This window comes from Mesoplodon mirus, assembly GCF_964341445.2.
Source record: "Mesoplodon mirus genome assembly, chromosome: 19".
Taxonomy (NCBI): Eukaryota; Metazoa; Chordata; class Mammalia; order Artiodactyla; family Ziphiidae; genus Mesoplodon; species Mesoplodon mirus.
In genome coordinates this window covers 49,237,810-49,262,155 of record NC_138995.1, presented here as the reverse complement: position 1 = coordinate 49,262,155, position 24,346 = coordinate 49,237,810, and the positions used below count along the sequence as shown (strand labels likewise).

General features: G+C 55.1%; 1 protein-coding gene across 2 annotated transcripts; it reads right to left on the bottom strand.

Annotated features, from left to right (window-relative positions):
- Positions 1 to 6,342: 6,342 nt before the first annotated feature.
- Positions 6,343 to 23,972, bottom strand: HPN (hepsin). Of its 2 annotated transcripts, none has more exons than XM_082605989.1 (14): positions 23,889 to 23,972; positions 23,280 to 23,430; positions 22,643 to 22,712; positions 17,121 to 17,222; positions 16,991 to 17,032; positions 11,750 to 11,879; positions 11,558 to 11,680; positions 11,380 to 11,420; positions 10,870 to 11,035; positions 10,578 to 10,768; positions 7,541 to 7,636; positions 7,205 to 7,347; positions 6,858 to 7,022; positions 6,343 to 6,603 (listed from the first exon to the last, which is right to left on the bottom strand). In XM_082605989.1, exons 3-14 carry the CDS (start codon positions 22,656 to 22,658, stop codon positions 6,592 to 6,594), a joined length of 1,227 nt encoding a protein of 408 aa, XP_082462115.1. In that variant the 5' UTR covers positions 22,659 to 22,712; positions 23,280 to 23,430; positions 23,889 to 23,972; the 3' UTR covers positions 6,343 to 6,591. The 2 variants fall into 2 exon arrangements, with proteins under 2 accessions (XP_082462115.1, XP_082462114.1); XM_082605988.1 differs by having other exon boundaries at positions 6,343 to 6,675; positions 23,889 to 23,970.
- Positions 23,973 to 24,346: the final 374 nt, after the last annotated feature.

Below are 24,346 nucleotides of genomic sequence, written 5' to 3'. Positions count from 1 at the left end.
GGTCCAGGAAGATCCCACATGCCATGGAGCAACTAAGCCCGTGCACAGCAACTACTGAGCCTGCGCTCTAGAGCCCGCACGCCACAACTACTGAGCCCGCGGGCCACAACTACTGAAGCCCGCACGCCTAGAGCCCGTGCTCCGCAACAAGAGAAGCCACGGCAATGAGAAGCCCGTGCACCACAACGAAGAGTGGCCCCCGCTCGCCTCAACCAGAGAAAAGCCCGCGAGCAACAACGAAGACCCAATGCAGCCAAAAATAAAATAAATTTTAATTAATTAATTAATTTTTTTTAAAAAAAAGGAAGAGTGGTTTAGGAGGCATGAAGTTGAAGGGGGACAAAAGCCTGACCAGAGAAGTTTCAAGAGAATGGAAAGACAGGGCCTGGAGGCAGCGAGCACAGACAGCTCTGGTGGGCCTTTGCTATAAAGGGCGTCTAAGAAAGGGGGCAAGAGCTGGCGGGGAGGAGGGACCGAGGGAGGTGTCTTAAGATGGTACAGATCAGAGCCTGTTGGAATGTGGTGAGAAGGAGCCAGCAAAAAGGGGCAAACTGATATCGTGGGATTAAATCAGTGGGGCCCAAGCGCCAGAGTCCCCGAGGGGCTGGTTAAAACAGACTGCTGGGCCCACCCAGAGGGGTGGTCTAGGGTGTGACCCAAGAATTTCCACTTCAAACAAGTTTCCAGACGATGCTGATGCTGCCAGTCTAGGTCCCCTTTGAGAACCACGGATGCAGAAGAGAGAGAGCAGGAAGAATCTCTGGGTGAGATTCGGGAACAGTCATGGAGTGGGGCTTAGCCAGGAGCACAGGTCATCTTCCATCACCACAGCCTGGAAGGCAGAGGGGGCTCACAGAGGGTTTCTGCCCACATTTCCCAGTGAAATAGGAAGCGAGATCAACACAGCTGAGAGTGAGGTGATTTGGTCTGAGGGGAGAGGGGGCCAGAGAAGGTACTGGGGGCCTGGTGAGATGGCTCTTCAAGTTCATGATTCCAGGTAAGAAGGTGGCTCAGAGGTGTTCAGCTGCCTAGGGGTGACTGCAAGAGGAGAGGGGAGCCTTCTGAGGCGGGGTTTGCTTGGTGTGTGGGAGGGAGGGCACAGGAGGGAACGTGAAATCTGAGAAGGAAAGGGATGAGGGGGAAGCAGCAGGGTCAGTGGGTTAGTAGGTTGGATGGCCAGTGAGGTCAACCAGTGGCTAGAGAGCGGGAACCAGGGCGTGGGAGCCAGAGTCTTGGTTGTGTAACAAAGAAAGGGGGTGGAGGGGTGTCAGCCTCCCTCCCGCTTTCCCTCGATCTCTATTTTCTATTTCTCCTTTTCTGCCTCCACCCTCCCCCTCCCCGCCCCGCCCCCCATCTATCCTTTTCTTCCTCTTTTGCTCTCTCTCCAACTGATGCTCTCACTCCCCTTTTTGCTATCTCTCTGTCTTTCCTTCTCCATCTCTCTCCCAGTCTGCGTCTTCCCCTCTCTGTCACCCATTTCCTCTCCCTCCCTGCAGTTTCCCCTCTGTCTCTCCATCTCTCCCATCTCCCTCCTGCTTTTATCTCTCGCTCTTTCCCTCTGTCTCTGACTCTCTCCCTCATGGTATCTCCCACTTGCCCAGGAAGCAGACCCTTCCTCCCTGGGCCTGGGCCAGAGAACCCCAGCCTGGGTCCTTCTCCCCCAGCCCCTTCCTCACCTGGGGGCCAAGGGTCCCCCAAAAGAGAACTTGGTCCCAGGTGGCCACGAGCACGGCACGCGGGGTGGGAGGGCCGCGGGGGAGGCATAGGCCAGGCCTTGGGCCGCCCGATGCAGCAGTTCAGGCCGGCGGCTCTGCTGGTACCACACATGGCCCCTGCTCGATGCGGACCCACCCACCCAAAACGGGGCTGCAAAGGCCTGGCCCATCTCCAGGGGAAATGCCTCAGGCGTGAACAGGGCCACAGGCTCCCTGAAGGACACCAGCCCATTGGTGCAGACCTGGGGGAAGTGGGGAAGGAAGAGACAGGCAGGAGGGTGTCATCAGGTCTGGGATCGGACGGGGGACAGGACCCAGGACCCAGAAGGAGCAAGGAGCAGATACAGACAGGATGAGGCAGGGGTGGGGTCAGGGTGAAGATGGGGCCCAGGGACCTCTGGTCAGGGGTCAGGGCACTCACACAGGCCGTCCTGGGTGTGAACTCAAAGAGTATAAAGGGCTCCCGCCGCTGCAGCTCCTCCAAGAAGCCATCATCCTCAGCAGGAAGGGCTTCATCCCCGTGCTCCAGCCCGTAGGGGTACAGGAGAGGGGCTGGGGACACCAAGACCACTGAGGCTCCCCCAGGCCCCCCAGAGCAGGGCCATGTCCCTCCAGCACCGCGCACCCCCCCAGATTGGGCCGTGTCCCTTCAGTCTCCAAGGTCAGGGTCAGGTCCCCACAGGTCTCCAGGCAGGGCCATGTCCTCTCAGACCCTTAGGGCCCTCCCTCCCTGCCCCCTCACCAAGTTGGGAAGCATGTCCAGCCTCACCTCTGAGCTCCTCGCTCCAGCTCACTTGGTTCTGAGGACTAAGGGGACGGGGTGTCTGCTAAGGGCCGGGGTCCACCCAACACAGCTGACCCTTTTCCAGAGCCCCCAATCCCACTGACCCACCACCAGCAGCCAGAGCAGCCCCAAGGTAGCCCCATGGATTGGCTGGCCGCTCTGGCTTATGCCTGGAGTGGAGGTGGGGGCCAGGTGGGGGCCAGGTAGGGACCTGTAACTCAGCTCCACCAACCCATTGTTCATGGATCCAGGGGGCCTGGGAAGCACCCAGGGATGCTGGTTCTCATCCGGTCTGGCTGAGGCTGGGCCAGGCCTGCAGGTGGGGGTGGGGCAAGGAAGGAAAGAGGAGGTGGCCCAAGGCTTTCCCAGGGGGCAGGGTTGTGTCACAGGCATCCAGGCCCTGGAGGAACTCCCCACCCCATCAGCAGGCCAGAGCCCGGGTCAAGCAAGCCATAGCTCTCTCCCCAGCAGGTTAAAGATGAACTCACAGCCTCCCCGATCCTAAGGGAGCATGGGCAGGGGGCGTGGTTGAGATGTGCACCTGGGGAGACGAAGGGGCCCAGGGGGACATCTTCAGAGAATGATGGGAGAGTCTGTGGTAGAAACTCATAGTTGGGCATTTGGGAACATGACTGGGGGATGGACCATCAGAAGGAGAGATCCACCTGGAAAGATGAATAAAGGGCAGGCGACGGGGGCTCAGACTGTGCACCTGTGGAGATCGCTGGGGGCTGCCATGGCAGAGGAGGTTCAGAATTAGAAAGTAGGGCCTCCATCTTCAACGTGGGGATCCCCAAGCCACTGCTCTGACTCCCCAAACCCAAGCTAGTCCTTCACATGGTCAAACCCGGTGGGACAGAAGCCCTGATTTGCAGGCTCCCTCCCACCCAGCATGAATGAGTGGCCCCATCCCCTTCTCCCCACTCTGAGCAATCTTTGGTTAAGGCCTCCCATCTTCATCCCCAGAAGACCCCCAGCATCTGGAAACAACAAGTTTCCCTGGGGGCCCAGGGAAATCCTGGGGGGCTGTGTCCAAGCCTGGTCACCCGAGAGGGTGGTCACTCGAGGGGGAGTGGGAGGCTCAGTACCATCTCCTGAGATGTCCTGGTCATGGTCCCAGTCTTACCTTTACCCCCTCACATGTGCCACCTTGAGCAGATTCACAGCCCTCCTGGCTTGTTGCTATTTTACACCACAAAGTTTGGGACAGTTTGCTATGCAGCAGTAGAACTGGGACAGCTGCTCACAAAATAACTGCAGGATTTAAATAGTATTACTTTTTCTGCAGAAACTAAAATCCATTCTCTACTTACAGCACTATTTGAACATTCAGAATAATTATTTCTGAATACAGATTTCATGGCCATCACAATCATTGTTAATTATGGTGGCAATTTACTTGCAGAATAACCATGGTGGAAAAATAACTGTACATTTCTCCTTCAACTTGACTGGGAGAATGCCAACTTACAAACCACATATGGAGCTTTCCATTCCAAGTTACATCCAGCAGGCTTTCTATATTTGAAAGTGAATATTCAGATATAAACACTCACCATGAATGCAAAGCCTTGCTTGTATTCCTGAGGTGGTTACATAAATTAGATCAGATGGGCCAAATACTTCTGGGTCGGAGATACACAGCAATGACATGGAAGAAAGAGATCTGATATTTGATCTTTCTGAAGATCAAGATCCTAGCAGAGCTTCAAAGCAATCCTGTGATTGTTATTATTATTTTTCTAATATCTGCGTGGCTCCTTGGAGTGGGTGACAAGGTTAGTGGCAGCAGGAGAAACAGGCTCACCGACCCTTGGCCAACAAAGGAGACTGGTGAGTGGCTGTTGAGTGGATCGCAATCTCCCAACCCCTGCCCCCCTCCAAGAGCAATAATGTGCGCAGAACCCAGAGTGGTCCCCTGGTCGACATCTTCCCAGTGGACGACCCGTTGGTTTTTGTTTTTTTTTGTTTTTTTTTTTTTGCGGTATGCGGGCCTCTCACTGTTGTGGCCTCTCCCGTTGCGGAGCACAGGCTCCGGACGCGCAGGCCCAGCGGCCATGGCTCATGGGCCCAGCCGCTCCGCGGCATATGGGATCCTCCCAGACCGGGGCACGAACCCGTATCCCCTGCATCGGCAGGCGGACTCTCAACCACTGCGCCACCAGGGAGGCCCGACCCGTTGGTTTTTAATGTCCAAACTTCTACCATGTCTCCTAGAATCAGGCTGCAGCCCCTCAGGTCTCCCAGGGCGGGGCCATGTCCTCTTCAGTCCCACCCAGAGCAGGGTCATGTCTACTCAGACTGGCCCCCTCCCTGCCAGGGTGAGCTGTGTCCCCTCAGAACCCCCAGGACATGGTCATATCTGCTCAGAATCCCCAAAGTGGACCATGTTCTTTCAGAGTCCCCAAACTTCATAAAACACACATACAGTACATTTTTCAGCTAACAACAACAAAGGAAAATGTACAGTCCCATCCCCGTAACTCAATATGTTTCTAACAAAGCAACGTGTGGGTCAAGTCTCGAATTATATCTCCAAAATATGATGGGTAGAACAGTGCAGCAGCATGCAGACGTTTGGAAAACTGCATGGAGATGTGGGGCTGGGGCGTTCCTGATGGACAAAGTAATGGTGGGGATCACCAAATCCTAAGAGTTTGGTCCAGGGAGGGATGCTTGGAGCATTTTCTAAATGGATAGTCTGTATGTTATTCAAAGGGGCTTTCCTGTGTCTATTTGTTTTAGGAAATTGCTTGGGGGCTTGTAGCTGATGAGCAACACATTTAATTTTTATCATTGGAAGTCATGGGAGGGACCCCCTGGCAGCCCAGTGGTCAAGACTCTGCGCTTCCAATGCAGGGGGTGTGGGTTCAATCCCTGGTTGGGGAACTAAGGTCCCACATGACCCACGGCGCAGCCAAAAAAAAAAGAAAGAAAAGAAAGTCATGGGAAACAGGCACCTGGTGGGTGTTTTCCTGCAGAGCATCTGGTGTCCAGCAACACCTGGACAAGACTACCAAAGAAACTCCTTAACGTCCCGTAGTTTGGGGGGCAGTAGCGCCCCCTGGTGGCCATTGGTGTCCCAGCAAGGTCTGCAGATGTTCTAGGGAACAGAGTGGGTCCCAGGGGAAACTGAGAACAACCTCCAGCCCAGATGAAAAGATGGGGGTCTCAGGTTGTGCTCACAGGGCCTGGTGCTCCTGCCTCCTCCCTACAGGGCCCTCTTCCCATGTTGATCCACAGTGGATGTCTTTTTTTCACTGGGCATCTACAACCATTTTTTCTCAAAGAGCAACCCACTTTCCTTTGGAGAACCCCTCACGCTCAAGTCATGTAGTTCCTGAGAGTCAAACCTCCTCCCCACCCCACGCACAGGTGCACAGTGATTTGATAAGGGATGAGCATGTGACCCAAATCTGTCCAGGGAGAGCCAGGCCTGGGACTTTTTTGTTGTAGCTGATGGGAAAGAAGGATTCTTTTTCCACTGTGGCTGTTAAGTCATCCATGGCATATAAGACTTTCGGTGGGTTGGGGGGACATCTCTGTCTCTGACTGTAGGGGAGCCTGCTTGGAAATGAAGCTGACACAGAAAAGCAGATGTGAGAGAGGAAGTGAGGCACAGTCCTGATGAAAAATATTCAGCAGCTGGATCCAGCAGTACCTGAAGCCAGATGCTCCAGAGCATTTCCAGTTAGGTGAACCAATTAAGACATTTTCTCTTAAGCCAGCAGGAACTGGAGGATTATACTCCCTGTCTGATGTTTGCCAGGCCCAACTGCTCTCTTCCATCCCCCCAAAATGTCCTCATTTGCTGCTTACATTTGCAAACTCAGAGACCACATTAATCAAAACCATCTTTATTATTTAAAGAGCATCCTGTCATCAGGGGCACTAGATGGGACTCCCCAGATGGCAGAACAATATTTACATGGGGGTCAGAAGGGAGAGGCTCGGGTGGTCCCAGGGCTGAGTGGGCCCGCCACTGTGGAGGACCTTGGAGGGAGGGTATCCTTGAACCTGTGGGCTGGGCCCAAGAAGAAAAATGTTCCATCCCAGGGTGAACCCCATCATGTGGGGCTGGAGCCACCTAGATCAGCTTGGGCCCTGCAGGCGTGCACAGCGAGGAGAAGCCACAGGTCAGAGCTGGGTCACCATGCCACTGGCTTCGGAGTGAGTCTGGGGAAAGACAACTAGGGGCTTCCAAGGTCTGAGAGGCTTCCCCCAAAGTCCCACAGCTGAACTCCCCTCCCCAGGAGCCCTTTGAAGGCTATCCTTTCCCTAGGGCACCCTGGCTCCCTTTCCTCCTCAGAGTCCCAAACCCTCCCACCCTCTAGCTCCCATCTGGGCCCAAATTTCACCTTTATGGCCTGGAAGATCCACTCCCGGAAGTCACTGACTTTGGTGTAGACGCCTGGCTTCTGGGCCAGGGCACAGCCGGTGCCCCAACTCACGATGCCACACAGCCGCCAACGTGGCGTCCGAGAGATGCTGTCCTCACACACGAAGGGGCCACCGCTGTCGCCCTGGTAGGGGACGGAAGGCCTGGCTGGAAGCCAAGATGGCTAGCCGAGAGGCCCTCCTCGGACGATTCTGGGCTGTGGTCTCAGAGCGCTCTGGCCCTGAGGTAGCGAGCCTGACCACCCACTGCCATGTGTCTCCACCCCCGGAGAGGCGGGGGCCCGGGCTGCCCCTCCCCGTCCCTCACCTGGCAGGCATCAATGCCACCCTCAGGATAGCCGGCACAGAACATCTTGGGTTTGATCTGGTTCCCGTAGAAGTCGGGGCCATTGCAGACATCATTGCTGATTATGGGGACTCGGGCCTCCTGGAGTACCCCCGCCTGCTGGCCTGGGGGTGTGCAGGCAAGGCTGGACGAAGCTGGGGGGCATGCACACCCCCCTTCCTTCCTGGTGCCCACCCGGGTTCCTTAGTGCCCCTACACCCCTGGGCCATGAGGCCTTCAAGCAGGCCAACGGCCCTTCCCCAGCCCAGATCGCAGACTCCCTTAACAGTGACTTCACAGGCAGAGGGGGGAACTCACCGTAGTACTGTGTGTTGCCCCAGCCAGTCACGGTGCAGATCTTGCCGTCCACTAGGGCCTGCCCAGCAGCCGGGAGGCACACGGGCTGGATGTACTCTGTGAGACAGACCACGCTGGTCCCACCCCTGCCGGCCTGCCCCACCTGGTACAGACCTCAGGCCAGCTGCCCCTGGTGCCCCCGGCCCACCCTTCCCTCTGTTCTTTTACAACAGCAGCAGCAGAAGTTGCCTTCTACTGAGAGCTCATGATGTACTAGGCACCTTCCTGGGTGAGTTCCTTTAACATCCCATCAGCCCAGGGAGGTAGGAGCTATTAGTACCCCATTTAAAGCGGGGAAAAGAAGGCCATGTCATTTGTCCAAAGCCTCAGAATGAGTCAATGAGTCGATGGCAGAGCCAGAATTTGAACCCAGCTTGGCCCAATTTCCAAGCCTGTATTCTTAACCATGGCCCACGGGGCTGCCCCTGCCTAGAGGGTACCTCTGTGAGAAATTTTACAAGGTACTATCTTGAGATGCTGGACTTCCACCTGTCAAAAAAATCATCATAGGGCTTCCCTGGTGGCGCAGTGGTTGAGAGTCTGCCTGCCGATGCAGGGGACACAGGTTCGTGCCCCAGTCTGGGAAGATCCCACATGCTGCGGAGCGGCTAGGCCCGTGAGCCATGGTCGCAGAGCCTGCACGTCCGGAGCCTGTGCTCCGCAACGAGAGAGGCCACAACAGTGAGAGACCCGCGTACCGCAAAAAAAAAAAAAAAAAAAAAAAAAAAAAAATCATCATAATAAACGCACCAGTCCACCCTGTCCACAGTAAGAGCGGCATCCCTGACACATGACTTCCTTGTGCAGTGCACAACCCACACCACCCTCCCTCCCTGCCGCCTGCTGGTGACTTCACCTCCCTGAGCTCAGAGCTCTCAGGTGCAAAATGGAGAGAATAATCATTTCCCCCAGAGGTGTATAGCGAGAAACCGGTGGCGCGTTGAATAGCATGCCCGGCGAATAGGAAATGTTCACGTAACTAGTACTAGTAAAAAACAGCGACAATAGCGATGATTGTTAGTATCAACTGAACGCTGGCATCGCTGTAGGTTCTTGACTCAGATTAACCCTTTTCATCATTTCAATAACCCTCAGAAGTCATTTAACAGATGAGGGAAACCGAGGCATGGAGAGGTGAAGCCACGCGCTCAAGATCACAGAGCTGGCTAGTACCTGACCCCAAAGCCCATGCTGTTACCCCTCAGCCGTGTGTCTCAAACCCAGGCCCCTCCCACCCCATCCACCTGTGCCCCATGGATGCCTCCCCACTTCAATCTTTTTAACCCTCTCACTCCATTCACTAAAGAGAAGGGTTTGTTTTGTTTTAAAGAGAAACATGTATCACTCAGTACTCTGCAATGACCTATATGGGAATCGAATCTTAAAAAGAGTGGATATATGTGTAGGTATAACTGACTCACTTTGCTGTACAGCAGAAACTAACACAACATTGGAAAGCAACTATACTCCAATAAAAAAATTAATTTAGAAAAAAGAAAAGAAAAACATGTATCGCTCCCTTAAATGGAAAACCAGCATCATGGATCATTCAGAAGAAAAATAACCATAAAAATAAGAAAAATGCAAACCAAATAGTACTGACTTCCCTGGCAGCACAGCCAGGGGCTTACAGGCACTGATTCCAGCGCCAGGCAGCCTGGGCTCAAACCTTTGCCATTTGCCAGTTGTGGGAATTGGGGGCATTATGTACCTTCTCTGTGTTGGGACCTTTCCCCTTGTAAAAAAAACAGGATAATAAGAGAACCAACTCTCCCCGGGCTGTTGGGACAATGAAATGAGTGCATGCTTGGGACGTGCTGAGGGCAGTGGCTGCACACAGGAGGGGCGTGCAGGTGTTGAAGTTCATCCTATCATCATTATTATTGTATTCTTTCATTATTATTATTATCATCATACTGTTGCCTGCTGAAGGCTCATCATCATCGCTATTGTAACTTCGTTATTATCACCATTACTATTTTTTTAATTTTTATCATTATTATTACTATTCCTACTACAGAGTGGCCTTCTGAAAGCTGAAGCCCACGGCCTGCTCTTAATCCAAAAGGCATGTGTAGATGAGATATTAAAGACACATTGGCACCCAAGTGAATCTTTCTCATTGAGAGCAAGGAAATGCTCCAGAGAACTGTAACACGGATAACGCCTGAGTTTCTGATTCATTCATATACTTAAAATTTTTTCATCTCATTTTTTTTGGGGGGGGGGGAGTAATGGCTTTTCTCAGATATGAATTCACATACCACACAATTCACCCACTTAAAGTGCACAAGTCAATGGTTTTTAGAGAGGTTTTAGATATAGGTACTAGGCTGCCTGGCAATAGGAAGGTGCAACCACCATCACAGTTGATTTTAGGACATTTTCATCACCCCTTTTACCTATGACCTCCCGACATCCCCATGCCCCTCCCCAACTCCTGGGGAACCACTGATCTACTTTCTATCTCTACAGGTTTGCCTGTTCTGGATATTTCATAAGAATGGAATCATACAGCATGTGGCTCTTTGGGCCTGACTTCTTTCTTAGCACAGTGTTGTCCAGGGTCATCCATTGTGTACCATGAATCAGGACTTCATTCCTTTTTATGGCCTAGTATCATTCCATTGTATGGATCTAGCACGTTTGGTTTATCCATGTGTCAGACGGTAGACGTCTGGGTTGTTTCCATCTTTTGGAATAATGCTGGTCTGAACACTCGTGCACCAGTTTTGGTGTAGCTATGTGTTTTCATTTCTTTTGGGTACGTACCTAGGAGTGGAATTGCCGGGCCAAATGGTAACTCTGTGTTGAACTGCTTGAGGAATTGCCACACGGTTTTCCAAAGTGGCTGTACCAATTGTCCCCATCTAATGAATGCCCAGTGTGTGCCCCTCAAGATCATTTCCCTCATCACCATGGATTCCTATGCCCCAGCCCCCTCCTCTGTCCTCCTGGCCCCTGGTGTCCCCAGGCCAAGGAACAGCCCCAGACTTACCTGTGAGGGGCAGGGAGCTGGAGAGGTGGACCAGGGCAATGTCATTGCTGTTCTCCTCACTGCTGGGGTCTCGAAAGGGGAGATAGCCCCCGTGGTAGATTACTGCCTGCACCCCCAGCTGCACGCCATGGGGTGAGGTCTGGGCCACGGCACCGGCAAACACTCGCCATCGGGACAGGACCCGGTTCCGCCTACCAGGGACAGGAGGGGATGGTGGCAGCCTGCTTGGGCACAGCCTCCCCAACCCTGCCGCTCCCCAGCCTCCCCCCTCAGCGCCGTGGGAGACACTCACTCAGGGAAGCAGTGGGCGGCTGTCAGCACCCAGTCTCTGGAGAGCAGGGACCCCCCACAGAGGTGTGCTCCATCGTAGCGAAGACTGACTTGCCATGGCCACCTGCCCAAGCTGGTGTCCTGGCCGCCCACGATGCGATCAACCGGCAGCTTCCTATGGCCACAGTCTGTGGGAGAGGGGGCAGTCAGGGGCAGTGGGAGGCCTGGACCCCCTGCCTTAGGGGGTCTGAGAGGTCATGCCCCACTCTGCAAAGAGTGAGTGGACACGATCCTAGCCTGCGGGGTCTGAGGGAGATGGCTCCACCCTGGGGGAGGGTGTCTGAGGAGACACAGCCCCATCCTGGGGGACCCAGGGGGACATGGCTCCACCCGGGAGGGAGGGAGATATGAGAAGACACAGCCTCATCCTTGCAGGATCTAAGAGGATAAGGCCTGCCTGGGGGTATCTGATGGGACGTGGCCCTGCCCTCGGGGGGGTCTCAGAAGAAGACTCTGAGTTTCAGGGTCTCACCTTGACAGATGGTAGCCAGGAAACGACCCCTGGGACAGTCGCTGTGGGAGAGACAGGGATGGGGACACAGAGGGAGACAAAAAGAGAGGCCAATTAAAAGGCAAGAAAGGCACAGCGGGGGAGCACGGGTGTGCGTGCGGGGGCGGTGCACGCCCTGCCTGCCCGCCGCCCTCCTCACCACACGGAGAGGACCTCGAGCAGCCTCCGGGCGTGCGGCAGCCTCCCCTCGTCCACGCAGAAGAAGCCCGACGTGCCGTTGGCGCCCGCCGTCCGCACATCCAGCTCCGAGTGGGCCAGCGCCCTGGGCGGGGCAGGGGTCAGGCCTGAGGCCCCGCCCCCCAGCCCCCCACCCCCAGGGGCACCCCGGTACCTGAGGAAGCCCATCTCCTCGCAGCTGAGCCCCGCCACCCTGGCGTTGGAGCGCGAGGAGCACAGCAGGCGCCACGTGCCCTCCGTCTGGTCAAACACCGTGAGCCGAGCGTCGGCCGGGCCGACCTGCACTGCAGGGAGACAGGACCGCCGCCTGGGTCGCCTTCCTGCCCGAGCCCTACCGGCCTCTTCTCCGACCCCGTGGGTCTAGTCCTGAATCCTCGCAGGCCCAATGGCAGCACCCCGGGCCCCCCACATTTGTGACTGCGTCTGGAAGGGCCCATGACTCAAGTTGAACCAAAGATCGGGGTCTCTGGGACTCTGGCTGCCCCGCCAGGGGGAACCAGGGGGCTTCCTCCTACCACTGGGATTCCTAAGCTGGTTGCCCATGAGCTGGAAATCTGGAACTCTGCCAGGAGATTTGGGAAGAGGGAAACTGTTTTAACCAAGCTCCCAGGAGAATGGCTTGTGAGGCTGGGTCTGCCTGGGCCCATCTTTGCCCCCAGGAGGGGAAAAATGAGCCAATGTGGAGGAAAGTCAACAGATTTCTGATAACATTTTTAAAGCCCCTTGATGGAGTCAGGCTTGAAGAACCCCCAGAACTGTTGTTTAAGTGAGTCAATAATTTCCCTTTTTGTTTAGCCAGTTTCTTAGATTTTCCTTTTGTCTTTTGCAACCTGAAGACCCTTGACTAATACATCACAGTGCCAAAATATTTAAATAGATTTCCTATAATCTTAAAAAAAAAAGAGAGAGAGAAGAGCTATCTTTTTCTGCAGGACTTGTCAGAGCCTTGAATACACACTACACTGCATGATAATTCTCCAAGCAGAGGATGCAGTATTCATTCATTCATTCATTCAACAAGTGTTAACTAGACACATACTCCATGCCCAGTCCTGTGTGGGGTGATGCCGGGGGACATAAAGATGACCAAGACAACCCTGGGCTGTGCCCTCACCAACCAAAGTCCACCAATGGGGGAGACAGACAGCAGTAAAAAAAATCACCCAACCAAACACAGCATCACAAACTTTGAGAAGAGGTAGGGCAGAGATACACAGAAAGGCTGGAGAGAGCTTATGGGGGGATTCCTCCTGCCTGGGGCTTACTGTGTTGAGAAGTGATGCTCCCCTCAGCCTCTCACAGGCTGCTCCTCAAATGGTCAGAGGACCCTTGTCGACACCTAAGCCAGGTCACAGCCCTTAGCCGTATTTATTTACATTTAGCAAACACTCAGTATGTGCCAGGCTCTATTTTGGGCAATGAACAAATCAGACAAAACCCCCAGCTCTGAGGAGCTCAAAGGCCAATAGGTGAGATGCATAACAAACAGGACAGAGAGGTCAAATAGATGGTGTGTCACAAAAGAAGGCGCCAGGGAGATAAATCAAGCTTGACAGAGGCAGGGGAGTGCTGGCATTGAGGGAAAGGAGGTTGCACTTTCCAACAGGTGGGCCGGGAAATCTGCACTGAGAAGGTGGTATGCAAACAAAGATCTGAAGGAGGTAAGAAGACAGGTGAGGGAACAGAGAACCAGGACAAAGGAATTGCCAAGTGCAAAGATCCCAAAGAGGTGGTGGGGGGGGGAGACACGGGGGATGTTTAAGGAACAGCAAGGAGGCTGGAGCAGAGTGAGCTAGGGGAGGGGAGATGGGAGACAAGACTAGATTAACACTAGGACTTTGGCTTTTACCAGGAGTGAGATGCGGCCAGAGGAGGGCTCTGAGCCAGGAGGGCCCTGATCTGACTCAGGGCTTCACAGGCTCCCTCTGGCTGTGTGTGGGGAGCAGACTGTAGGGATGAGATGGGAGCAGGGAGACCAGGGAGGAGGCTGTGTGATGGTCCAGGAGGGAGAGCATGGAGGCTGGGCCAGGGTCGGGGCAGCGGGGGGGAACAGAGTTTAGATTTAGGATAGATTCTGTGGGTGGAGCCCACAGGGTCTGCTGAGATTGGATGTGGCTGTGAGGGAAAGAGGGTCTGAGGGCAATTCCAGGGTGTTTGGCCTGAGCCACCAGAAGGATGGAGCTGCCACTGGCTGAGATGGGGAAGGTGGGGAGGAGTAAGCTTGGGGAAAGATCGGCTGTGGACCCCTTTTTTCCTGAGCCTCCTGCATGGCTGGTGTTCTGAGAGCACATTCTGGGAACGTGAATCTGGTGCAAACTCAATTTTGCATCCTCGTAGGAAGAACTTGGTGAGGCCACACCCAAGCTGAGCAGTCTTCCCACAGCCCCACAGATCTGGACGAGGGGAGGCAGGACTCCCAGGGAGAACCCTATCCTGCTAAGGACAGAGAAAGGCAGACAGAGGATGTGCATTCAGGCTTGAGTGACTCCAAACCCCAAGCTTTTAACATTGCCCTAGACAGCCTCTCAAGCGACTTCCCTCCTGAGGGTTAAACAATAATGGCACACTAATAATAACACTGGCTATGTTTCCTGGGGATGTCAGTGGGCTGACCCCATGCTATGTGTCATATCTGGGGGGTTCTTTGAATCCCACCACCATCCTGGAAGGTAGAGACCATTTCTGTGCCCATCTTGCAGATGGGGAAACTGAACCTTGGAGAGGCTATACTTGCCCGAGGGAATATAGCTAAGAACCTGCAAAGCCAGGATTTGAACCCAGGCCTGCCTACCTGCATACTCCCTGCTCCTGTGGCTCTCACATGGACCCTTACCTGTCCCCACCCTAAATATACTCACCCACAGCCTGGACTAGGAGCTTCCTGGCTGGCTTGCCTTAGTCATGGCCTCCAGGTGGGGGCCCAGGGATGCCTGGTACCTCTGTTGGGTGGTGCCCGCCACCCGCTAGGCCCCTAGACCAAGACTTGGGGTCTGAAACACCAACTGCGGGTGGAAGTGAATTCTTATTTTTAAATGACTTCTCAGTGCTCCAGGAATGTGATTTCCAGAAAGTGTGAGGTTTTAGGAAAAAATTATCACTTTATGGATGGATTTGGAGGGAGGGGGGAGGGAAGAGGGAATATCAAATGCCCCCTCCAAGTATTTTTAAAACTATATTCTGTGCCACTGTTTCTCACTTCTAAACTCTTTATTCTTGTTTGTATTATTTTAAGCAATGCAAAAAGTATGTTCTGGGTCACCTGGTTTGCTCACCAAATTGTCTGATATATTTAGAGGTGTGAAAATCCCAGAAAAGTGAGGTGGGGATATCATTTCTGGGTTGTTTTTGTTTGTTCATTTGGTAATTTCCCAACGTTTTTGAAAAACTCGAGTATAATGGAAGGGCACGGTGCTGGCGTTGGCCAGAGCCAGGTCTGAATCATGGCCTAATTACTTTCCAGCTGGAGGCCCAGGACAAGTTGGTTCATGTCAGCGATCTGTCCTCATGCTTATTCATTAAGCAAAGGTTTCCTGAGCACCTACTACGTGCCCGACACTGTCTGGGGCAGTAAACAAAATGCCCCTGCCCTCCTGAAATTCACCAGGAGTAAATCATGAACTTTGAGTGTGAGGAGGGTTTTACCAGGGGCAGCAGGATGGCTGTGGGGAGCGGGGTGGGGTTGGGGGGGCGGTGTGGAGCCTGGGGGCAGAAAGGCCCTGCTCAGGAAAGTTACAGCCTGAAGCATGAGACACAAAAGCCCATGTTAACCACGTTGGCTGAGAGTCAAGTGTTGCACGGATCATTACCTCCTCTAATTCTCACTCCCAGTTTCCAGATGAGGACTCTGAGAACCAGAAAGGGCAAGACAGGTGTGAGCCTCAGCTCAGCAGTGATGGTGCAGGACCCTGAAACCTGCCTCGGGGTGTGAGCGGGAAAGAAGGTGGTGCAGGGAGGGTCCTTTGAGGGCGTGAGAGCTGCCCATGCGCTGGAGGCTGAAGGGCACCGGAAGCAAGCATGAGGTGAGGATGGAGAGGGGCCCACACCCTAGGAGCCTTGGAGCCTGGCTCCTTTTAGCCCAGTGGCAGTAGTGAGCTTCTGGGAAGTGCATGACCCCTCTGCCCTGCCATTTATTCAATGTGTGGACTTGGACAAGTCAGTTCACTTCACTGGGCCTCAGTTTCCCCATCTGCAAAATGGGGATGATGATAATGGCCCCGACTTCACAGGGCTCTTGTGCAAAGGCTGCAGCCAGGGCCTGGCATGCGTTAGCCGTCACTATGGCAACTCACTTGGCTGTTTCTTGAGAAACAATAGAGTATAGTAGTTCTACACAAGAGCTGGATCCAGGCTGCCTGGTTCCCATCCCAGTGACCTGAGGCAAGTCACTTGGTCTTTCCAAGCCTCATTTCCCCATATTAAAATGGGCTGCGGGGAGGATTTAATGAATCAATACCTGCAAAGCCCTGAGGCCTGTGCCTGGCACATGTAAATGTTCTCTAAGTGTCAACTGTGGTGGTTGACCTTGATGGTGGCTTTCCTTGTCTAGATGTTCATTTCTGCTCTTAATGTGAGCTGAGTCCTTTATGGAACTGGATGAGGCTTGTGGGAGTGAAAAATGCATCCCATCACCCAACTTCCCCATTCTTCCTGTTGCCCTGAGCCACAGAACGGCAGCTTGGAGTTGGCATTTGGGAAGATTCATTCATTCCACAATGAGTTTCTGCATCTATTTGTGTGGCCACTCCTTCCCACCTGCATGCAGATACATCTCTACCAGTCAAGTCAAAGAGCTATTCGTGGCCCCATCATTTACCAGCTGCGTGTCCTCTCTGGTCCTCACTTTCCTCATCTGTAAATGTGGATAATAACAGCAGCTACCTCCAAGGAGAGCTAGAAAAAGGTTGGCTGAATTCATACAGTACCTCTCAAACATGTTTTGACCACGTTCCGTAATAAGAAACACATTTTTACATTATGATGTAGCCTTGAACGTCTGTTTTCTGGGGTGAACTATGGCATTGCTCTAAGCCTCAGTTTCCCCATCTGTAATATGGAGAGAATAACGGTCCCACCCTCATAAAACCAAAAGAAGAGCTTAACAGAACTTCTTACTGAGAGAGATGCACTCTGATTTTTTAAATCTATTTCATACTGTTTAAAGTGTGGTTTTCAGCTCACTAATTTCATGATGCACTAACGGGTAACACATTTAGCGAGTCTGAAAAACACTGGGTTAGACAAGTGAAGCGTTTAGAGCAACAATACGAGTGCATGAGCACTACCAGCATTCCTGCAGGCATTCGTGCATTCATTCAAACAAATCCTTTCATTGAGTTCCCACCAGGTATGGGTTTCCTCCAGGGCTCCCCAGAGGGTCTCAGCATGCTCTACTCACCTGGATACAGCGGCTCCTGATCACTCCTGAGTAGAACGGTCACTGCAGAGAAGGCAGAGGTGAGGGCAGGTAGGCTGGGAACTGCAGGGGGCAGGGGAGGGTAGAGGCGCAGGGGTCCGTCCACTCTCACCAATGGCCCAGGACGCTGCCCCAATGCCTGTCAGGAGCAGCACGGTCCCCACAGTGAGAGCTGCCACCTTGGGTCCAGAGCAGCATGGCACAGTCCGGCCACCTGCAATAGACACCATGCTGGGGCCACTGCCAGGTCTGTCCTCATTGTGGCAAGATCTGAGCATGGGGCCAGCTCTGCCCTGCCCCCAGGCCAACTTAGCACGCCTGAGCCTGCCCTGCCCTGGGCCCAGTTTCCTGGGGTGAACAGTTGGCAGGGCCGTCCCTCCCCTGCGGCGAGGACAACCAGGTGTCCAGCCCCCCAAGTGTTCCAGCTGGGAAGAGCCGTGGCTGGGACAGCTGCCGCCCTCCCTACCTATATTCCTGGCACTTAAGGGATTTCTCCTCCCCAGTGACGCTGCGCTTCTGTATTTCCTTCCTGTATTTCTGTATTTCCTTCTGTATTTCCTTCATCCTCCCTGTGCTATAGTGGCTGGCATATAGCAAGTTCTCAATAAATAATTTTATTTATTTTTTTTCTCATTTTTTATTGGTCAATAAATGTCTTTAAAATCATTAGAGCTGTGTGGTCCTGGGCAACTCCCTTCACCTCTCTGGGCCTCAGTTTTCTCATCAGTAAAATGGGGCTTTATTCATTCATTGTCCTATTGAGCATCCACTGAGTACCTGGCACCATTCTAGGCTCTGGAGACATATCCCAAAACAAGACAGATGAGATGCTGGTTCTCATGGAGCTCACATTCTCATGTGTGTAAAGTGAGGGGAAAACCAAAACAAGTAAAGAAGTAAATGAACTTGATAATTTCCAGATCGTGACAAAGTCTATGAAGAAAATGATGTGGGTTGGGGGTGGCAGTGTTCTGTGGGATGTTCAGGAAGGGCCTCCCCAAGAAGTGACTTTTGAGCGGAGACCTGAGGGGTGAGACCAGCCAAGCAAAGACCTCTCATGGAAGGGCACAGTGGGCAGAGGGAACAGCATAGGCAAAGTCCTTGAGGCAAGAATAAGCATGGTGGGTTAGAGGGCAAGAGAGGCCACTGATGTGGCCAGAATGGCATGAGCTTGGGGAAGGCAGTGGGACCAAGGCTGGGGCCAGCTGGGGAGGGCTGGCAGCCCCCGGACAAGAGGGATTTTATTCCCAGTGCAACAGGGGCCCTGGGGCTGAAAAGCCAACCCTTTTGCTAGAGATCAGGAGGACCAAAGGGAAAAGGCAGCTGAAAGCTTTTCCTGGGCTTGGCATGCACCCGACTGCCCTTGGCATCTGCAAGGCCCTCCCAGGGCTGCAGGACCTCCCAGCTTTGCCATCTGTGTCGTGGCAGTACGGCTGATGGGCACAGGGCCAGGCCAGCACCCGGAATGGAGCAGGGAGCAGTCCAGCACCTTCCTGGGATGGCTATTGTCTGAGTGTCTTAAGAATTTGAGAGCCCAGCCATTCCCATCAAGGTTCTCCTCCCTCCAAAGAGGCCCCAGTGAACCAGCCCAGCCCAGCCCCGGCTGGCTGACCCCTTCCTGTCTCCCTGAGGACAGAGGTCCCCACCTCCACCCCCAACCATCTTCCTGGTTCCAGTGGGAGGTCTTGGCTCCCCTAGCCGTCAGGCTCGTCCTGGTTCCTTTGTGTTCAGATGTGCCTACAGAGCTTTGGGCCACTCAGAGCCCAGCCCAGGGGCTTTGGCATGTCTGCTGGGGCAGGAAGCATTGCCACCCTGTGTCTCTTAAGGTGAGAGGCAAAACCTGCTTTCATGCCTTCTGGTTCAGGGGACTCCGGGCAACCCCCAAACAGGTGCCTCTGGTGGGACAGGAAGCATCCTCGCTCTGAGTCCCTGGCGTGAGAGGCATTCTCACCGCCTATCTTTGCTGAGGCAGGAAAGCGTCCTCACTGTGTGAGAGGGCAGCAGCGTCCTTGCGTGATTCCTCAGGGGCGAAAGGGCTGGGTAAGCCAGGACCCCCGAGCTTCCCCCTGAGGCTCTGCTCTCTGTTCCTCCAAGGGCGCTGGGCTGCCCTTGTCTTCTCACAGGACAGTGCTTCTGTCCCCGCCATTTGGCTGCAAAACCCTCCCAAGTGACATCTTTGGCTCCTTGTCTCTAAAACTCCGTTCAATCTACAGCTCCGTGTCTGTTTTCGTTGCACACAACTCCAACTTCCTGAACGGAAGTCTCTCCCCGTCTGATTTCTGGGACACCGCCCGTGCCTGATTCTGATTCTCCCCCTACTTCTCCATCTCCTCCACACACTCCCTGAAATCTGGGGCCCCCAGGGCGGCCATGGCCTCCTCCCCCTCATGCCTCCCCACTCCCGTCTGTCTTACCCACCTCCACAGCCTGTGTCCCTTTTCTGTCCCCAGCCCTGGACTCTCCTTTGTCCTAGATCGGGGGTCCTGCAGTCTCTTAGATGCTTCCCACTTGAATCCCCAAGGTCCTTCACACCTCCCAGGTCCCATACTGGCCTCAATGTCTCCCCAAATCTCCAGGTCCCGTCTCAGAGGCCCTCATCCTCAGGACTGTCCCTCATCTGCAGGACGCCTCCCTCCCACCTCAGCTACAGGCCTCCTGAGTGTCTCCCGCCCACTCTCTCCTTCCCTGCTCCCACCCCATCCAACCCCTGGGCTCAGTCTCTCCTTCTGGCCCAGCCTCCACATGGAACCCCAGGGGACCTTCTTAAACACCAAATCCAACCTGTCCCTACCCTCCATGACTCCCCAGTGCTCCCCAGGACAGAGTCTAAAGCCCTCGGCACGTGGTGCCAGCCCCTCTAGGATGTAAGCATGGCTATTAGAGATTTGGGGGTTGAACATGCTTTCCTAAATTCCCACACAGCCATATGGGTCCTTATCAGACAACTGATAAGCGGTTCGAAAAAGCAACCAAAACGACAGTACTTATAAAACAAAGAATACCCACCAGCGCCATCTCGTGGAGAGACCCGGCACTGCCCAGTCATGGGCCAGCTTCTCACCAAAAAGAGTCCTAATGGATCTCAATCACCCTCGCAGCTCCATCTCCAACTTTACCGACAGAAATACCAAATTAGCTACGTGCCACTGCACACCCGGCAGATTGTCACCCCAGCTGTTAGCCTTGCTCTTCCCTCTGCCTGGCACACCTACCTACTCCCTCCTTATCCTGAGTGTCAACTCAGATATCACCTCCTCTGATTCTAAGTCTCCAGGGAGCACCAAGAACCTCGCCTTAGGTGTACTTCAACAGCAAAATGGGGCTTCCCTGGTGGTGCAGTGGTTAAGAATCCACCTGCTGATGCGGGGGACACGGGTTCGTGCCCCGGTCTGGGAAGATCCCACATGCCGTGGAGCGGCTGGGCCCGTGAGCCATGGCCGCTGAGCCTGCGCGTCTGGAGCCTGTGCTCTGCAACGGGAGAGGCCACAACAGTGAGAGGCCCACACACCACAAAAAAAAAAAAAAAAAAAAGAATCCGCCTGCCAATGCAGGGGACACAGGTTCCATCCCTGGTCCGGGAAGATCCCACATGCCGCGGAGTAACTAAGCCCGTACGCCACAACTACTGAGCCTGAGTTCAAGAGCCCACGAGCCACAACTACTGAGCCCGTGTGCCACAACTACTGAAGCCCGCACGTTTACAGACCACACTCCGCAACAAGAGAAGCCACCGCAATGAGAAGCCCATGCACCGCAACAAAGAGTAGCCCCCACTTGCTGCAACTAGAGAAAGCCCGCGCGCAGCAGCAAAGACCCAACGCAGCCCTAAAGAAATAAATAAATAGATTTATTTTTAAAAAACCCAGCAGAATGGTAACACAAACATCAGCACGACTGCAGCCACAATGGTTCTCAGAAGCTACACTGACCTTAGCCCTGTCCTAACCCCATCCTGCAGTTTCCTAAAACCCTTGCGATTGTTAATGAGGAAGGTGTCATTATCACCATCCCCAATTTACAGATGAGGAAAGGAGGCCCAGAGAGGTGTAGCCACCTACCCGGGGTCACCCAGCAAGTAACCACAGCACCAGAACTTTTCAGCATTCGTGTCTAGGTTTGAAACGACAGCAGGACTCCCCTCCAAGGCCAGGCCCGAGCTGCCTGGGGATGCACTGAAGCCCACTGTGCCTCAGTTCTCTCTGTCCCCAGGCCGGTCTCTGGCCATCCTTCAGCACATGCTCTGCTTTTCATCCCTGGTTCATTCACCCATAGCCCCCAGGCCTGGTGAGATCCCTTCAGTGGGCTCCAGGAAGGAATGGTTCCAAAGGTGCAGGGCTCTGCTGCCCACCTGCTCAGCAAGGGCACAGCGCCTTCTCCCGAGCCACTGGGAGCCTGGATTTACTCTGGGCCACAGCTGAATGATTTGGGCTCTGATTTGCTAGCTGTGCTGAGATCCAAAGAGGCCAGTGTTCTACATCCATCATTTCAGCCAACCCATCCACGGCTTCCTGCCTATCACGGCATGTAAATCCTCACACCATCCTCTGAGGTGGGCACTAGTACTGTCTCCATTTTACAGAGGAAGAAACGAGGCCCAGAGAGGGTAAGTCACCTGCCCAGGGCCTCACAGCTAGAAAGTGATACTGCCTGGGACCAAACCCAGCTAGCCTGGTTCCAGGAAGAAGAGAGGGAGTCAGCCCCAGCTGGGGAGCGTGGAAAGGAAAGGCCACCCCTAACTGGGCCCTTCCAGCTGGCTCCCAAGTGTGGACAAGGGTAAGAAGGAGCCAGGGTGTCTGGAGCCCCTGCCAGGGGCTTCCATGAGCCCTCGAGTGCCCGCCACTCCGAGGATGTGGTTTCTCCCCACCATCCCTGGAGTAATTTCTCTGTTGTCTCTCCCCTTTCCATCCATCCGGACCAAGTCCAAAGTCCTCCCTCTGCTGTTTTGCCCACAGTGTGAGGAGGTGGGAGGAATGTCTGGAATCGGTGGGGGTCTTGGGTCCCAGGACTCCAAGTCGGCCGACCCCTTCCACGACAGCTCTGGTGCACCGCATTTGTCTTACACGCTGAGCCCCATGCTGGTGCCTTGTGTGTGTTCCGTGCTCCCAACAACCTCACGTAGGTAGGTAGGTAGGTGGGTAGGTAGGTAGGTAGGTAGGTAGGCAGGTAGAATTAGAATCTATGCTTGACCCAGGGGGGAAATGAAGCCCAGAGAAACGACGACACTTTCACAAGATGGCACAGCAAAAAAAGTGGCAGAAGCCAATTCGAATGCAAGCCTGTGTATTTGACTCCAGAGTCTGTGTCCTTAACTATGATAGCTAGTCTCCCCACCTTGGCCCCAAGTAGAGGACAGGTCCAGGGGTAGCTGAGAGATCACTGGGGGATGAGGGGAAACTGAGGCAAGGAGCCAGGAAGGTCATATGGGGTGGCAGGGAGGCAGGTGGTGGCACAGCCCCACAGAAAATTTGGTTAATAGTTAATCAGGTAGAGGAGGCTTCAGAAGCAGGTGGGGATGGGCCCCAGGAGGGGTGCCAGAGAGAGGGGTCTCCAAGGGGGTGGAGGGCAGGGAAGAAAGCACAGAAGGAAGGGCGCCAGGCAGAGCCAAAGTTGGGGCTCAGGGAAAGGGGTACTCACCCTCCTTCTCCGCCATGTCACAGCCTCTAGTTAATGATTCCCCGGCTGACCTCCTGGGCCAGGGCGGGACCTGTGGGGAGATGAACGGGGGGAGGCAGGGCCTGGGGGAGCCCAGGCCAGCCCCTGTGCCCCCAGTCCCAGGCGCCCATCCAGGGAGGCTGAGGGACTGGGCCCCGGCCAGAGCACGCCGTGATCACGGACACAGACTAGGCTGGGTTCAAGGATGGGGTCAGTGTGTGACCAGCAGCCAGGGGGATGCCTGGATTTGTAGGCCTGGGGGACCCCATATGCCTGGGCCTGGGTGAGGAGGAGACTAGGGCTCTGAACTCCTGGGTCTGAAGGAGGAGAGCTGGGGCCTCAACTCCTGGGTCCTGGGGAAAGAGAGGTTTGGGGGCCAGCCCTCCTTCGGAGGAGGGGCACAGGGGCCTGGACTCCGGGGTCTGAGGGAGGAGACTGGGGACGATCGATCTTGGAGCCTGAAGAACAGGGGGCTAGAACTCTGAGTTCCTTGGGGAGAAGCCTGACAGCCCACTCTCCGGGTCCCTGGGAGCCCTTCTACTGGGAGCTGAGCATTAGGGCGGGTTTGGGTGAGGGGGCCCACGTCCTGGGGACTGGAACTGAGGACCCTGGTCCTTACCCTGGGGTCCGGCAGGTGGGGGCGGAGCTGAGAGATGGTGCCGGTTTAGGGTCAGTCTCCAGGCCTGGGCAGGAGCATGGTGGCCCCTCAGCAGCGGCGGCCCCAGAGGCAGCGGCGGTGGCGCGGGGCCTGCTAGGCCTGGCTGCCTCACCTGAGGAGGAGGGGGCTGGGCAAGAGGCGGGGGAAGGGGCGGGGAGGGGCCGGGCAAAGGGATTGACAGCGCTGGAGGCCACCTGGCTGGTGGGACAGGGTTTGCGGGGGCTGGACCAGGCCGGCCCAGCAACCTGCCTCCGGCCTGGACGGGGCTCAGGTGTGCCGGTCTGAGGGGACGAGGAGCTGGGACTGGCTTGGCCTGAGGGCCGGGGGTCTGGGGAGACAGGGCAGGCTGGGGGTGCTTACAAGGACCAACGGAAGGAACTAGGAATTGGAGGGACCCAGAGGGAGGGCACCAGCTGCCCCAAGCCCACCCTGCCCCGGCCTCTTCGCCTGCCTCCTGCCCAGCCCCCGCCCTGCCCCAGCTCAGGCTGAACCCCGTCCCTGTCCACCCCTGCCCCTTCCAGCACCCTCTGCCCAGCCCCAGGCCCACCACTGCCCCGCCATTTCCTGCACCTGTTGTCCAACTCCTGAACAAGGAGGTCCCAGCTCCAGGCCGGCCTCAGCCCAGCCCGTGCCCCAGGCCCCTCCCGCACCCCAACTCCTGCACCAGCCTCTGCCCCTCCAGTGTCCCCAGCCCAGCCCCAGTCCCGACGCCTGCCCCCGCCCTTGCTCTCCCTCCCCACCCCACCCCCGCCCGTGCCCTCCCTCCCTCCCCCCGCTGCTTTCCTACAAGTCACGGGGGCTGGTTTGCTTTGGCAGCCTCTCTGCCGCCAGCAGCAATGACCTCTGGAGCTGGGAAGTCCTAGACGGGGGTGGGGGATGGGGACCTGGCCCGGAAAAGGCAGCACTGAGTGCTGAGGCCCAGGCCAAGTGGCCGGAAGTGTCCAGAGGCAGATACACACTGTCCCGCATCAGACACTCTTGGCCAGCAGCCAAGAGTCATCCACGTCAGACCCCAGGGCCAAATAAAC